Source organism: Mandrillus leucophaeus, unplaced genomic scaffold, assembly GCF_000951045.1.
Source record: "Mandrillus leucophaeus isolate KB7577 unplaced genomic scaffold, Mleu.le_1.0 Scaffold399, whole genome shotgun sequence".
Lineage (NCBI taxonomy): Eukaryota > Metazoa > Chordata > Mammalia > Primates > Cercopithecidae > Mandrillus > Mandrillus leucophaeus.
In genome coordinates this window covers 1,161,654-1,175,258 of record NW_012104242.1, presented here as the reverse complement: position 1 = coordinate 1,175,258, position 13,605 = coordinate 1,161,654, and the positions used below count along the sequence as shown (strand labels likewise).

The 13,605-nt window shown below is 48.9% G+C and overlaps 1 protein-coding gene across 3 annotated transcripts in view; it reads right to left on the bottom strand.

The window, feature by feature from the left end:
- WDR37 (WD repeat domain 37) overlaps nucleotides 1-13,605 on the bottom strand; it is an 86,399-nt gene that overhangs the window by 19,188 nt on the left and 53,606 nt on the right. For 2 of the 3 annotated variants that reach the window (XM_011991561.1, XM_011991560.1), the window contains exons 10-11: nucleotides 8,015-8,249; nucleotides 6,587-6,728 (exon numbers count right to left, since the gene is read on the bottom strand). In XM_011991561.1, coding sequence (XP_011846951.1) covers nucleotides 6,587-6,728; nucleotides 8,015-8,249 — 377 coding nt within the window. Of the gene's footprint in view, nucleotides 1-6,586; nucleotides 6,729-8,014; nucleotides 8,253-13,605 lie in introns of all 3 variants that reach the window. The other variant, XM_011991559.1, reaches the window with a different exon arrangement.

Genomic DNA, 13,605 nt, shown 5'->3' with positions numbered 1-13,605 from the left:
AAAAAAAAGGGGGGGGGGGGAAATAGCCACCAACAGCTGAATTCCTGTGACATACTGAAATTTTCAAATTAAGCCTTCTTATTATTTTTAAGAATACATACTACAACTTCACATTTGTGCTATATGAAGTATCTAAAATTGCTTTTCATATAAATCAGTACACATTGGGTCACTAACAAACAGTCAAATAAAAACAGCCACCCAGTTACGCCAACTAAGTAATACCGTGGTAAAATTCCTGCTATAATACAGAGATGCCATAACACAGAGTGAAAAAAAATAAGACACATCAAAAGGAGAAGGTGACAGGTCCTTCTAAACACGGATGATCAAAGCCTTTAGCAGCTCACAGCACGGAGCTCCAACTTCTCCAGCTAAGATAACGACCACACGTTTCAGGAGACCCATTTTGCTACACTTTTCTTTCTTACAGTGAAGCACTGGAACTCAAACTTCAGTCTTTCAAAAAGGCACAGAATTCAAGTAAAAGTACGAGGATTACAGTAAGCAAAAAATGAAAGTGGAGAAAAATCTCTCCTGGAAACTGGATCACAAAACTGGGCCAGTTACCGTTAAGCCTTTAGAGCTACTTCATGCTTTAAGAAAACCCAATATACAGCAAGTCACCTTAACTAGACAGTTAATTATCTACATTATGAAAGACATTAGATTCTAATACTGTATTAAAGAATTTATGCTGAGTTCCTACAAGTGAAAATAAGCCCTAAGAAAAAACTTTGAAAACCACATTCCACACCATGTTAATATAAATTACGTGACAAAGGGTACTTTTAGTCACACACGTTGAAGAAATACTGCCTCTGTTTAAGCAATATCACTAAAAACACCTTGCATACAACTTTTTGGCCTACATCAACAAGAACAGCAAACTTTCTAAGAACGCATGTCTGACTTTTGCTTTCAATGCTGAGGAAAAGAACTGGTGAAAAGGACTCAGGATCGCCCTGGAAAACCGACAGAGCTACTTCCTGGATGAGCGGGCAGTCCTGCAGGCCTCAGGCCAGGCCCTGGGCGAACATTCCCACCTATCAGGGTGCCAGGCCCCATGGGTCTGGGCACTAACAGGCTGGACACGCATCGAAGGCTCACAGATGTCCTTGGCGATGCGGTGACCACTGCAGAGAAGCCCTCGGAGCAGAGGATCCCTCAGAATGACATGGTGGCAGGGAAGGCAGGAGACCCAGGGTGTGCTCTTACAAGTCACATTCAGAACGTCCCAGACAAGTGATCGAACGGACACACATAACCTGGCCATTTCTCTTAATCAGGAACTAAACCCACACCCCGGACCTCACCCAGGTGTGCTGTAGCGCGGATGCACATCTTAGAAACTAAAGCCGCACTTCTGCTGTGGAGCGGAAGCACATCTGGGGAGTTAAAGCCGCACTTCTGCTGTGGAGCGGCTGCACATCTGAGGAACTAAAGCCGCACTTCTGCTGTGGAGCGGTTGCACATCTCAGGAACTAAAGCCACACTTCTGCGGCGGCGCGGATGCACATCTGAGGAACTAAAGCCGCACTTCCGCTGTGGAGCGGAAGCACATCTGAGGAACTAAAGCCGCACTTCTGCTGTGGCGCGGATGCACATCTCAGGAACTAAAGCTGCACTTCTGCTGTGGAGCGGATGCACATCTTAGGAACTAAACCCGCAATAGGCGCCTCAGGTGTGCTGCCGCGCGGATTCACAGCTCTACACTTTTGTAAGGATCACGCACTCTGTGGGTTTTATTTGGTGTACTGGCTCGAACCTGCAAAACCTACGCCAGAGACAAAGGCAAGCGGTACTAAGAAGATGCCTCAGATGAAACATTTTTGTAAAATTTCTCATTTTCTGCTTTTCTCATTATGAGGCATGTCTAAAGGCTCACAGCTGATCTGATGCCAGGAAGAGTTTGTGTTCAATAAAGGCGTCCATGGCTCCACCTGCTGACCAAGCCCTCATCCTGCAGGAGCACAGCTGAGGAAGCACCAGGCTGGTGAGGGGAAGCTGGATGTCCAGAAGCCCAGTGGACTCGCCCCGACGCAGCAACAAAATTAGCACCAAAGAGATCTTTTCAAAATTTATTTTTGGATGTACACATAAACAAGATACGCTACTTCATGATAATTTGAGTAAGAAACGAAAGCATAAACGATCTGAGTAAGCCTGGCCCGGGCAGGTCTGGTCCACGTTCACCTCATGCCCACGGTTCAGGTGAATGGAAGCATAGACTACAGCTTGGAAGACCCATGTGGGAGAGAGGGCACACGGAATTACACACTCCACCTTACTCTACCCCCACACCTGATTCCAATAGAAAGACATAAACCCTAGGAAACTGTATTCATAGGTCCACATTAATATGAACTCCTTCATAACAGTTACTACATTCTTCGTAAGTACAGCTCTCTAAAAACCATTGTTTCACGTATCCACCAGCTGCAAAAATTTACCACAAATTAATCAGATTTTTTTTTTTCTGAGACGGAGTTTCGCTCTTGTTGCCCAGGCTGGAGTAAAATGGCGCAATCTGGGCTCCTGGGTTCAACCTCCTGGGTTCAAGCGATTCTCCTGCCTCAGCCTCCCAAGTAGCTGGGATTACAGGCATGCACCACCACACCTGACTAATTTTGTATTTTCAGTAGAGACAGAGTTTCTCCATGTTGGTCAAGCTGCTCTCAAACTCCCGACCTCAGGTGACCCGCCCGACTCGGCCTCCCAAAGCGCTGGGATTACAGGCGTGAGCCACTGCGTCCGGCCTAAGCAGATGGTTTAAAGATGCCACCAGCATTCACTACACTTCACAGTCAAATGGCCAAGACCACACAGTTGCAACAGCCTTAGAAGCAAAAACATGCACTTGCAATCAACTCAGTAATACAAATACAAAAACTTTTCTTTTTACACAAAACAAAAATAAAGTATTTCAATTAAACAAGGTAACTGAACAGAGACAACACAGGGCTAGAAGGGTCTTAAATAACACAAGAGGCACCTTGAAGGCACCAGGAGGTACTGCTCTGGAATCACCCCCTAGAGCCAAACCCTCAGCAAACCACCTGGCATCCTCATGCCTCAGTTTCTCTCTCTGAACTGGGGTGATGCCAGGGGCTCCAACAGTGTCTGGCACAAACCAGCAACTCACCAAGCCCTGGCTCCACTGCATCCTCCTCTGGACAGAATTCTTGGGCCTTTCCATTCTGCCCTCATAGGGGACAGACACGGCAGGGCACACCAGTCTATACCTGCGACCCCCATATCGGAAGCACATAGGAAGCTGCCCTGCTCTCTAGACACAAAACTATCCTCTTTACCCAATTCTCAAAGCTCTGACAGATTTTTGTGCTCCATACAGATGACCAGAGTCAATGCAGTGAGAGCTGCTGGGTCGTCCCAGCCTGGGGCAGGGAGCTGTGCTAGGATGGTGGCACTCGGCCCTGCAGGTGCCATGGGTGGGGGGGTGGGGGGGCACTCAGAAGCCAAAACCAAAGCAACCCCAGGGATCACAACCACCAACACCAACAAAGTGCAGGTGTCTATGCTTGCTAACACTCAAAAAACACAGTGCCAACTAACCAGTGTAGACAGAATTACAAAGATCCCCTTCTGCAGGACTCAATGTAACAATGAGCTGAGGCCCTGGACCGAGGAAAGGTCACTGGGGAATTAACATCCATGGAACAGTGTCGCTTCACTATTTGAAACAGGAGAGCACCTCTGGCAGGCACACCTGCAGACACCATCTTAACCGCAGGAGTGCTTCAGCACACCAATAGCACAGCAGAGGGGTACTTTAAAGGAAGTCATAAGAAAAATGCAGAATGAGGGGCATTCTACAAAAGAGCACCAAGATTCTTCACCAAAAAACTCAATGTCCTAAAAAGTAACAAAAAATGGGGGAAGGACCATTCTAGATTAAAAGAAGTCAAAGGACATAATATCTAAATGTGATGAGAGAATCCTGATTAAATCCTAGATCTAAAAAAAGTATCAAAGACATTTTGGGGAGAACTCAGTAAATCTAAATATGGACCAGATAAAGGATGTCATAGAATTTTTACTAATTTTCTTATTTGAACAATGCTACTATATTAGGAGAACATCCTTATTCTTAGAAAATGCATGCTGGAGTTTTCCTTTCAAAGGTCTCAGCCAAAGAAAATACATAAGTGTGTGTTACAGAGAGAGGTGTGTATACATCTACAAAGACAGCAGTGCTGCAATACAACAACAGGCGAACCTAGGTGAAGGGTAAGTGGGCATGTATTTCAGAGAGAGTTGTGTACACATGTGTAAAGAGAGACAGCGGTGCTGCAATACAACAAGCGAACCTAGGTGATGGGTAAGTGGGTGTGTGTGTTACACTTATGTAGAGACAGCAGTGCTGTAATACAACAGGCAAACCTAGGTGAAGGGGTAGTGGGCGTGTGTGTTACAGACAGCAGTGTGTACACGTGTAAAGAGAGATAGTGGTGCTGCAATACAAGAACAGGCAAACCTACGTGAAGGGTTAGTGGGTGTGTGTTTCAGAGAGAGGTGTGTACACGTGTAAGGAGACAGCAGTGCTGCAATACAACAGGCGAACCTAGGTGAAGGGTTTGTGGGTATACTGTACTACTCTGTTAGTTTTTATGTAGGCTTGAAACTTTTCTAAGAAAAAAGCTTAGGAAAGCACTGCAGGTGCAGGAGTGAGACCATCTTGCTCCTCCCACCCTCTAGGCCTCCAACTGCCCTTCCAGTGAATTCTCATGAGGAACAGCAGAGCAGCCATGTGGCCCCTCTGCCCCGACCTGCAGTGTTGCCAGGTGGCAGGCCCAGGTGCAGCCAGGGCTTTGCTGTGGGGCCCCTCTGCATCTGGTGGACGTCAGGGAGCACCACATCCAAGCTAACATGCATAGGAAGCAGCGCTCCCTGAGCCACGGCATCTTCCTCACCGATGAGCTGGCCTGCAGCGGGGTCAGGCCATGTGGCGGAGCTCATGGGGGCCCAGCTCGGTGCCCGCTGCACCCTGATGCAGCAACAACACGGTGCTGTGTTCAGCCACTGACCGCCGGGAGGTCTGTATTACTGTGGCTATCGCTAATGGAGCTGGCAGAATAAACGCCGACTTGATGTCAGGACGGAGGAGTTTAATGCGTGTGATGCCCCCGAACAGACCCAGGCTGACATAAAGATCTCTACGCGTGGTCGTGACTGCTGCCTGCTCCTGTTCCAGTCTCAGAGTCAAGGAATTAGCTTTCCAATCTCAAGCTTCTTTTTGAAAACGTTGTCCTGGTCGGGCGCGATGGCTCACATCTATAATCCCAGCACTTTGGTAGGCGAGGCGGGCGGATCACCTGAGGTCAGGAGTTTGAGACCAGCCCAGCCAACATGGTGAAACCCCACCTCTGCTAAAAATACAAAAATTAACCAGGCGTGGTGGCGGGCGCCTGCAATCCCAGCTACTAGGGAGGCTGAGGGAGGAGAATCGCTTGAACCCAGGAGGCACAGGTTGCAGTAAGCCGAGATTGTGCCACTGCACTCCAGCCTGGGTGACAGAAAGAGACTCCGTCTATTAACAAACAAACAAACAAAAAGTCCTATTTTCCTTTCCAACATCTTACTAACATTTTGAACGCTAAATCTAAAACTTAGTAACTCACGTTAAACATATAAAACAGATTTTCATATTTGAAGTTCATTTATAAACCTCTCACTGCACGCTGCTTATCCAGACGTGGAGTGGAGAGCAGCACTGGTGGGAGGTTGAGGGGGCATGGAGGAGCGAGGAGTGGCCGGGACAGATCCCACAGGCACGGCTGGCAGCAGACCTGCCAGTGGACCACATGGGACATGATGGGGGAACGGGGAGCAGAGGTTAAAAAAGAAGAACCAGGGAACACTCTAGGTAGACAGCCCCCATGAGTGGGCAGGCAGTCTCATCATTGACTGAGCAGGGCCAGACTCGGGGAAGGAGGCAGTTATAGAAAGAACTGATGAGTTCTGTTAAGACCTTACGCTTGAGTTGCCGGAGAGAAACCCAAGCAGAAAGGGACACACTGGATTGAGGGTCTATGTCTGCGTGCGCATCTATGTGTGTACCTTCTCCCAGAATATACCACACAGACACGTGTAATAACAAAAACTAGATGGAAAAGACCCAGGAGATGCCCCGTGGGTAGCGGTAACAGCTCCCCCGGCACCCATGGTGGCATGGCCAGCTCCTGTGCTCAGCCACAGGCCCTGTGGGTGGCAGTAACAGCTCCCGCGGTGCACATGGTGGCGTGGCCAGCCCCTGTGTTCAGCTACAGGCTCTGGCAGCCCTGCTCTTTTCTAACCCTCTCCACCCAACTCCCCCATTCTGTCTTCTTTAAACTTCTCAAGAGAACATCTGAGGGTGCCCTCTGTCAATCTCCTAGATCCTTTGAAATAGCCAAAATGGAGCTAAATGTTTAGAAAAAGAATAGCAGAATTTGAAAGGTAGTCGTTTTTTTGAAAGATAGTAGAGTTGTAAATACTGAAAATTAAGGCTAGAATTAAGTTTTCATGTCAACCCACAGAACTTTTTTCATGGCTAAAGACAGGTGTCTAAACTACCGCAACTCACTCCGTGTGTCCCTGGAAAACATTCACCGAGTGGATGGAGGGGTCCCTGAAATCCCAGAGGCGGAAAGTCGTGTCGCGGGAAGAGGTCACCACGAGCCGCTGGGTAGGGTGTGTGCAGCAGTGCGTCAACTCCTGGTCGTGCCCTGTAACCAAGATGGCAAAACACAAGGTCATCACCTGAGGAGCACACTGAGAAAAAAGCTTTTCAACAGCACAAGAACCCAAGAAGCCGTCTCTCTTAGAATGTGAACCTGACCTAATGGAATCACTCAGCAGCATGTGGGTCACGGTGGGGCAGGTTTTCCCTCAGAAGCTGAAGTCCTTTCAGCCGTCCACGTCAAAGGAACAGAAAACCAAGCAGGTGCATAACCCATTTTCTGACCCTAACAGTTAGGTCAGGCAAATTAACAGGCTGAATGTGAGAACCACTTAAATCTTAATTCTTTGCTTAGAATATCTTCTAATGATACTACGCTGTGGGTCCTCACTCAAATACAATCTTTAACGCTCATGCAGGAAATGCACTTACAGACAGATTCGCAGAAGCAACTTCAGTAGGCAGAACCCCAAGATGGCCCCAAGCCACCCCCACCCCGTACATGCCTGCCGCGCTTCCCTTCAGTTAGGGCAGAGCCTATAAATAGGATGAGATTATCTTTCTGGTAATTATGATACATTATAAGGCAAAAAGAATTTTGCAGATGTAATTAAGGTCTCTAAATGAGTTGACTTTGAGTTCATCAAAGGGAAGATTGTCCTGGGTGGTCCGGCCTAGCCCTTAAAAAAGGTCACAGAAGTTGGAGAGTTCAGAGCAGCAGGGGAGCTCCAGCTGCAGAGGAAAGTGGCTGCTGTGTGGGAAAGGCATGCCCTGTGCAGGGACCCCGGGGCCAGGCACAGCCTCTGCACACCCAGAGGAGCCCTGGCTGGCAGCCGGCAAGAAGACAGGGCCTCAGACTCCAGCCGCAGGGACGGCCTCCTCCAATGATCAGCAGGCTTGGAAGAGGATCGCAGCCTCGGGGAGGTCCCGCCCAGGCAGCACCCTCACTCAGGTCTTTGAGGCCCCAGGGAGAAGAGCAGCTACCATGGGCCCAAAATTCCTGACCTGGGAAACCATAAGGCCATCAATTCCTGTCATTTTAAGACACTAAGATTGCGGAAATTTGTTACAGAACAATGGAAAACTAATACAACTACCATATTCCCAATATCTAGATACTACATGCTACAATTTAAAATCCCTGAAGATAAAATAAATTTAGCTACCAACAGTTCTATTATTAACAGAAAGAATCCCCAAAAATTACCACAGAAGAGCCAAGAGGACTGAGACTCATTCTGGTCAAGAAGTAATTGGCAAGGTCAGACATAACCCATGGACATAAACTAACATGCACAGCCAGGAGGCGGCGGACTCAGAGAACCCAGGCACCTGTCAGAGAGTGAACGAGCTCAGACGTCTCCACATCGTATAGGTTTGCCGTCCGGTCCCAGGAGGCAGTCACAGCCTGCTTCCCCCCAACCAGCCAGTCAGCGGCGATGACCACGCCCTGGTGGCTCTTGAGGGATGTCAGCGGGACGCGGATGGTGGGGCAGTCGCTGGACACATCCCCATCGAGGTCGGGCTCATCCTTGTCAGAGCACTCTACTTCATCTTCCCCAGATATCTGCTGCCAAAGGGAAGGCCAGAAAAGAAAGACATTTCCTGGAAATCTTGAGTTTCTTCTGACACAGCTACAAAATAGATGGTTCTCATTAATCTCTTGAGGACATATCCATCACGATGGCCACCACCAGGAGCCCGGTGCTGGCCACTGTGACGAGTATGTCCTCCTCTGACCCATAACTGCTGCCCGTGAACGCCCATCAACTCTACAACCATCTCATACAGAAAAAAAGTAGAATCCACAATGCTGTCAACTGAACTACCATTTATTTCCACGCATCAACAGAATGGCAAATAAAATGATTTTCAACATTTAAGTTTTCATCAGTTATTAGTAGAAATGCAATATAAAACTAACCAAATACAAGTGAAAGTCAGTAATTTATTACATTGCAAAAAAGAAGCATTTTCATTCTCAAAAGCCTACTTAAAATATACTTAGAATTCTATTGCTATAGTCATAAAAGTCTATTTTCCTTTGTAACATCAAGCCCCCTGTCAAAGGCCAAGGCTAAAACAAACACATTACAGCCAGCTCTGTAAGAAAATCTGTATATTCATCCAACAAATATTTATCAGGGGCTGACAGAGTGCCAGTCCCCACCCCCAGCCCAGGTGCTGCTTACACAGTGCAGAAGAGGACAGAGGGCTTCGGACATGCACACATGCAAAACTACGCTCAATCTAGCAGGTAGGAACTCTGGGGTGAAGACCCCTGGTAAAGCTCCTGCCCTCAGAGAACTAGCAAAAGAGAGACCACACACACACGTATACAGACACACACGTTAGTATGGGGAGGTATGTCGTATGTACACAAGTACTAGTACTGGAACTGATACAGTTTGGCAATTTGTCCCAGCCCAAAATCTCATGCTGAACTGGAATCCCCTGTGTTGGAGGTGGGGCCTGGTGGGGGTGTCTGGCTCATGGGGGAGGATTCCTCATAGCCTGGTGCTGACCCCACAATAGGGGGTGAGCTCTCACCAGATCTGGCTGTTTGGATGTGGGGCACCCCCTGCCCCCACTTTGCTCCTGCTTCCATCTCATGATGCCGTCTCTGGCTTCGCCTTCTGCTGTGAGTGAAAGCTCCAAGCTCCCTGAAGCCCCCCTAGAAGCCAAGTAGAGCTGGTGCCACGCTCCCTGTACAGCCTGCAGAACCAGCCAACTAAACCTCTTTTCTTTATAAATTACCCGGTCTCAGGTATTTTTTTATAGTAATGCAAGAATGGCCTAACACAGGAATGTCATGAACACAAGCACATTACTAGGGAACGCACGTCAAAGGGACACACAGCAGCATGGCAACGCACGTCACAGGGACACACAGCAGCAAAGGAACGCACATCACATGGATGCATAGCAGCACAGGATTACACATCACTGGGAGGCACAGCAGCACGGTAACACGTCACAGGGACGCGCAGCAGCACGGGATTACACGTCACAGGGACGCGCAGCAGCATGGGATTACACGTCGCAGGGACGCGCAGCAGCACGGGATTACACGTCACAGGGACGCGCAGCAGCACGGGATTACACGTCACAGGGACGCGCAGCAGCACGGGATTACACGTCACAGGGACGCGCAGCAGCACGGGATTACACGTCACAGGGACCCGCAGCAGCATGGGATTACACGTCACAGGGACGCATAGCAGCACGGGATTACACGTCACAGGGACGCGCAGCAGCACGGGATTACACGTCACAGGGACCCGCAGCAGCATGGGATTACACGTCACAGGGACGCATAGCAGCACGGGAACGCACATCACAGGGACGCACAACAGCAGGGGAGCACGGGAACGCGCCTCACAGGGACGCACAGCAGCATGGGAACGCATGTCACAGGGACGCACGGCAGCACGGGAACACGTCACAGGGACGCACGGCAGCACGGGAACTCACGTCACAGGGACACAGCAGCATGGGAACGCATCTCACGGGGACGCACGGCAGCACGGGAACGCACGTCATGGGGACGCACAGCAGCACGGGAACACGTCACAGGGACGCATATCAACACGGGTTCCCACGTCACAGGGACGCACGGCAGCACGGGAACGCACGTCACAGGGACGCACGGCAGCACGGGAACGCACGTCTCAGGGACGCACCGCAGCACGGGAACGCACGTCACAGGGACGCACCGCAGCACGGGAACGCACGTCACAGGGACGCACGGCAGCACGGGAACACGTATCACATGGATGCAGAGCAGCACGGGCACACACGTCAACATGGCCACACAGAGTAAGGCGGCAGTAAGTTCTATGAAGTAAAATAAAATAGGTCAAGGGGCAGCTGGATGGGGGCTGCTATTTTACATAGAATACTGAGGAGGGACTCTCTGATGAGGCTGCACATGAGTCAGATATGAGGAAAGGAAGGGTTAAGTAAGGCTCGCCCATGCTGAGGAACAGCATTCCGCCATGTGCGGAACAGCTACAGGAGGCAAAATCCGAGGCGGCATCGGGACAGCTCGTGTAATCCCGGGAGACTGTGGAAAGGATGCCAGGTTCCATTCCGTGTGATGCAAAATCACCAGACGGCTGTGGGCGGGGTGTGATGCCAGGTGTGTGCTGTGTGAACAAACTGCGGAGGGAACGGTGGAAGGGGCTGCTAGGGGCAGAACTGTGGACCCAAATTCCTGTGCTGAAGTCCTCACCCCAGGACCTCAGAATGTGGCTGTTTGGAGAAAGGGGCTTTAAAGAGGTGATTAAGATAAAATGAGACCAGGAGAGTGGACCCTATTCCAATAGGACTGACGTCCTTGTAAGAAGAGATGAGGACACAGACACTCCCAGAGGGATAAAGGACCCAGGAGAAGATCCATCTATGAGCCATGGAAAGAGGCCTCAGGAGGAACCAGCCCTGCTCACACCCTCATCTCGGGTTTCCAGCCTCTGGGACTGTGGGAACACGGATCTGTTGTTTATAAGCCACCCTGCCCCTGGCACGTTGTTATGGCAGCCCCAGAAAACAACGGAGGAGACGGACAGGAGATGAGAGAAGTGCCCATGAGAGAGGGTGGCCTGGAGTAGGGTGGGAAGAAAGAACTGAAGCGCCCTCTGCTGCAGGAGTGGCTGACAGGGTGATTTCCACAGGCAGTAAGAGAACAATACAGGTGTTTACACCGTGGAAAGGTGTTTGGTCTAAAGCACTGGGTGACAGACAGGGACGTTTCCTGAAACAGGTGGCACAAGGAAAGGAACACCCAGAGACAGCAAGTTCAGGGTGGCACGTGCAGCTCAGTCGGGACGGGCGGCCGGGGGGCCCCAGGCTCACAAGGCTGGCAGAGGCCACCAGACAGGCTGCAGCAGGGGAGTAGTCAGGACGTCACCTTGAAGGCCGGGGGTGACGGGTGACAGCACTGCATGTGGCTGGGAAAACGGCTCCAGAGGGAGCACAGCAAAGAGCCAGGAGCAGCCACAGGGTAAACCCCTCAAAGGATAAAAAGAAGGCCGACGAAGTTAAACGAGTAACTCGGTGTAACTTAACTCGCATGCGACAGTCATTCTGTTGGTCTAAATGTTTCCACTATGCCACCCAAACACTTATCAACACTGTGGATGTCAAGCAAAACTCGCAGATGCAAATTTTAAAACACAAGACATCTGTCCAAAAGCTATAATGATTCAAGATGAATACAGATTTTAACAGATTAGGGTTTGTGTTAAAATTTAAAATGAAAACTGCTAAGCAAATCAGAGTCAAGACGGGCTGGCAAAAGCTTCAGAAAACAAAACTGCTTTCCACCTAAGGAGCCTCATTTCATCCAGCAGTGCTGGAAGGAACCTCCCACGCCATTTCTGCAGGGACCTGGCCATCCACAGGCTGCACTGCCTCCTCTTTTTTAGGGAGGGCCCAACACAACTCTGTGAGTGCAATGCTCCCAGGACAGCTCAAGTCACGGCACATCACAGAGGTTCGTCTTTAACTCAGAGCCCCCAGCACCAGCCCCAAATCTTGAGGTGGCAACTATCAACATGAGAAGTGCACTCACCCAACACAAGCAAAGTAAAGAAGAAAATAAAATTAAGTGAACATTCTAAGTGAACTATTAGGTGTTTTTAATATAAGTACTGTACATGAATCTTCCCTCTGATAAAATTGATATCCTTCTTATTTGGAAAACAATTCATACACTAACTCCTTTGAATTTCCTGAGCATCAATGCTCACCCTCCTCACCTCTCCACCACGCCCACCATCAGCGCACATTTCACTTGTTTCATCACTAAATGTGCATGTTAGTGGACAGTGTTATGCACTACATAATGAATAGTCTGGCAATTCCACAAAGAGAACAAAACTATGTTAATACATAATACATTCAGTTAAAAATGAACTATTAGAACCTTTATTAGGACTGAAGAAAACTCATTTATCACTGTAATTTATTAACTGCTTAACTGTCTCCGCGTAGAACAGTTTAGAATGTTCACAAAGCAGAAAACTCAAGGAATATTCCAAGATGAAAATATCAAAACTAGATTACTCTTATCTTTGCAACAATCACACCCCAATACAAAATGAAAACTTCTAGACGTGTACATCATCTATGCTGTCTGCCTGGCGCTGTTCCCACCTGTTCAGGCGCACAGTGAGGGCTGAGCATGCGGGAAGATCACGCCACTAACGTTTAGCCGGTCACTGAAACTAGGGAGATAACTGCACTCAGAGAAACATTCAGGCCTCTTTGTGATCATAAACATAGGGTGCTGGGCTACCACAGACAGCGCAAGGCAAACAGTAAGTGAAGAATTTTACAAATTTATGGTATAAATACATGAATTCATTCTTCTCAATACACAACATCTTTTGTTATCTATGTTTAAATTTGAACCACATAAAATTGATGTCATACAGGCCATTAGCTGATGTGATGATAAAAGTCCGTGAAAGATACACCAGATGTCTAATATTAAACAGACGAAACAGTAAGAAACAGGATCCAAACGTAAACTGTAAGAGTGATGATAAACGTTCACTATCTGTAGAAAGGAAGACTGGAGCAGATGCATGCATACAGAGGTAAAGGAGCGTCTTTCTAGGAGCTGTCTCAGTCAGCACAGGCCACCAAAACATAAGACTACAGGCCAAGAGGCTTCAACAACAGAAATTAGTTATTTTCCAGTTCTGGAGACTCTAAGTCCATGACGAAGGTGTCAACCAGTGCAGCTTCTGGTGAGGCCCCCTTCCGGTGTGTAGCACTGCCATCCTGCAGCATGCCCACAGGGGCTCTTCTATTAATATTAGCATAGAGAGGCTGGGCACGGTGGCTCACGCCTGTAATCCCAGCACTTTGGGAGGCCAAAGAGGGGGGATCATGAGGTCAAGAGATCGAGACCATCT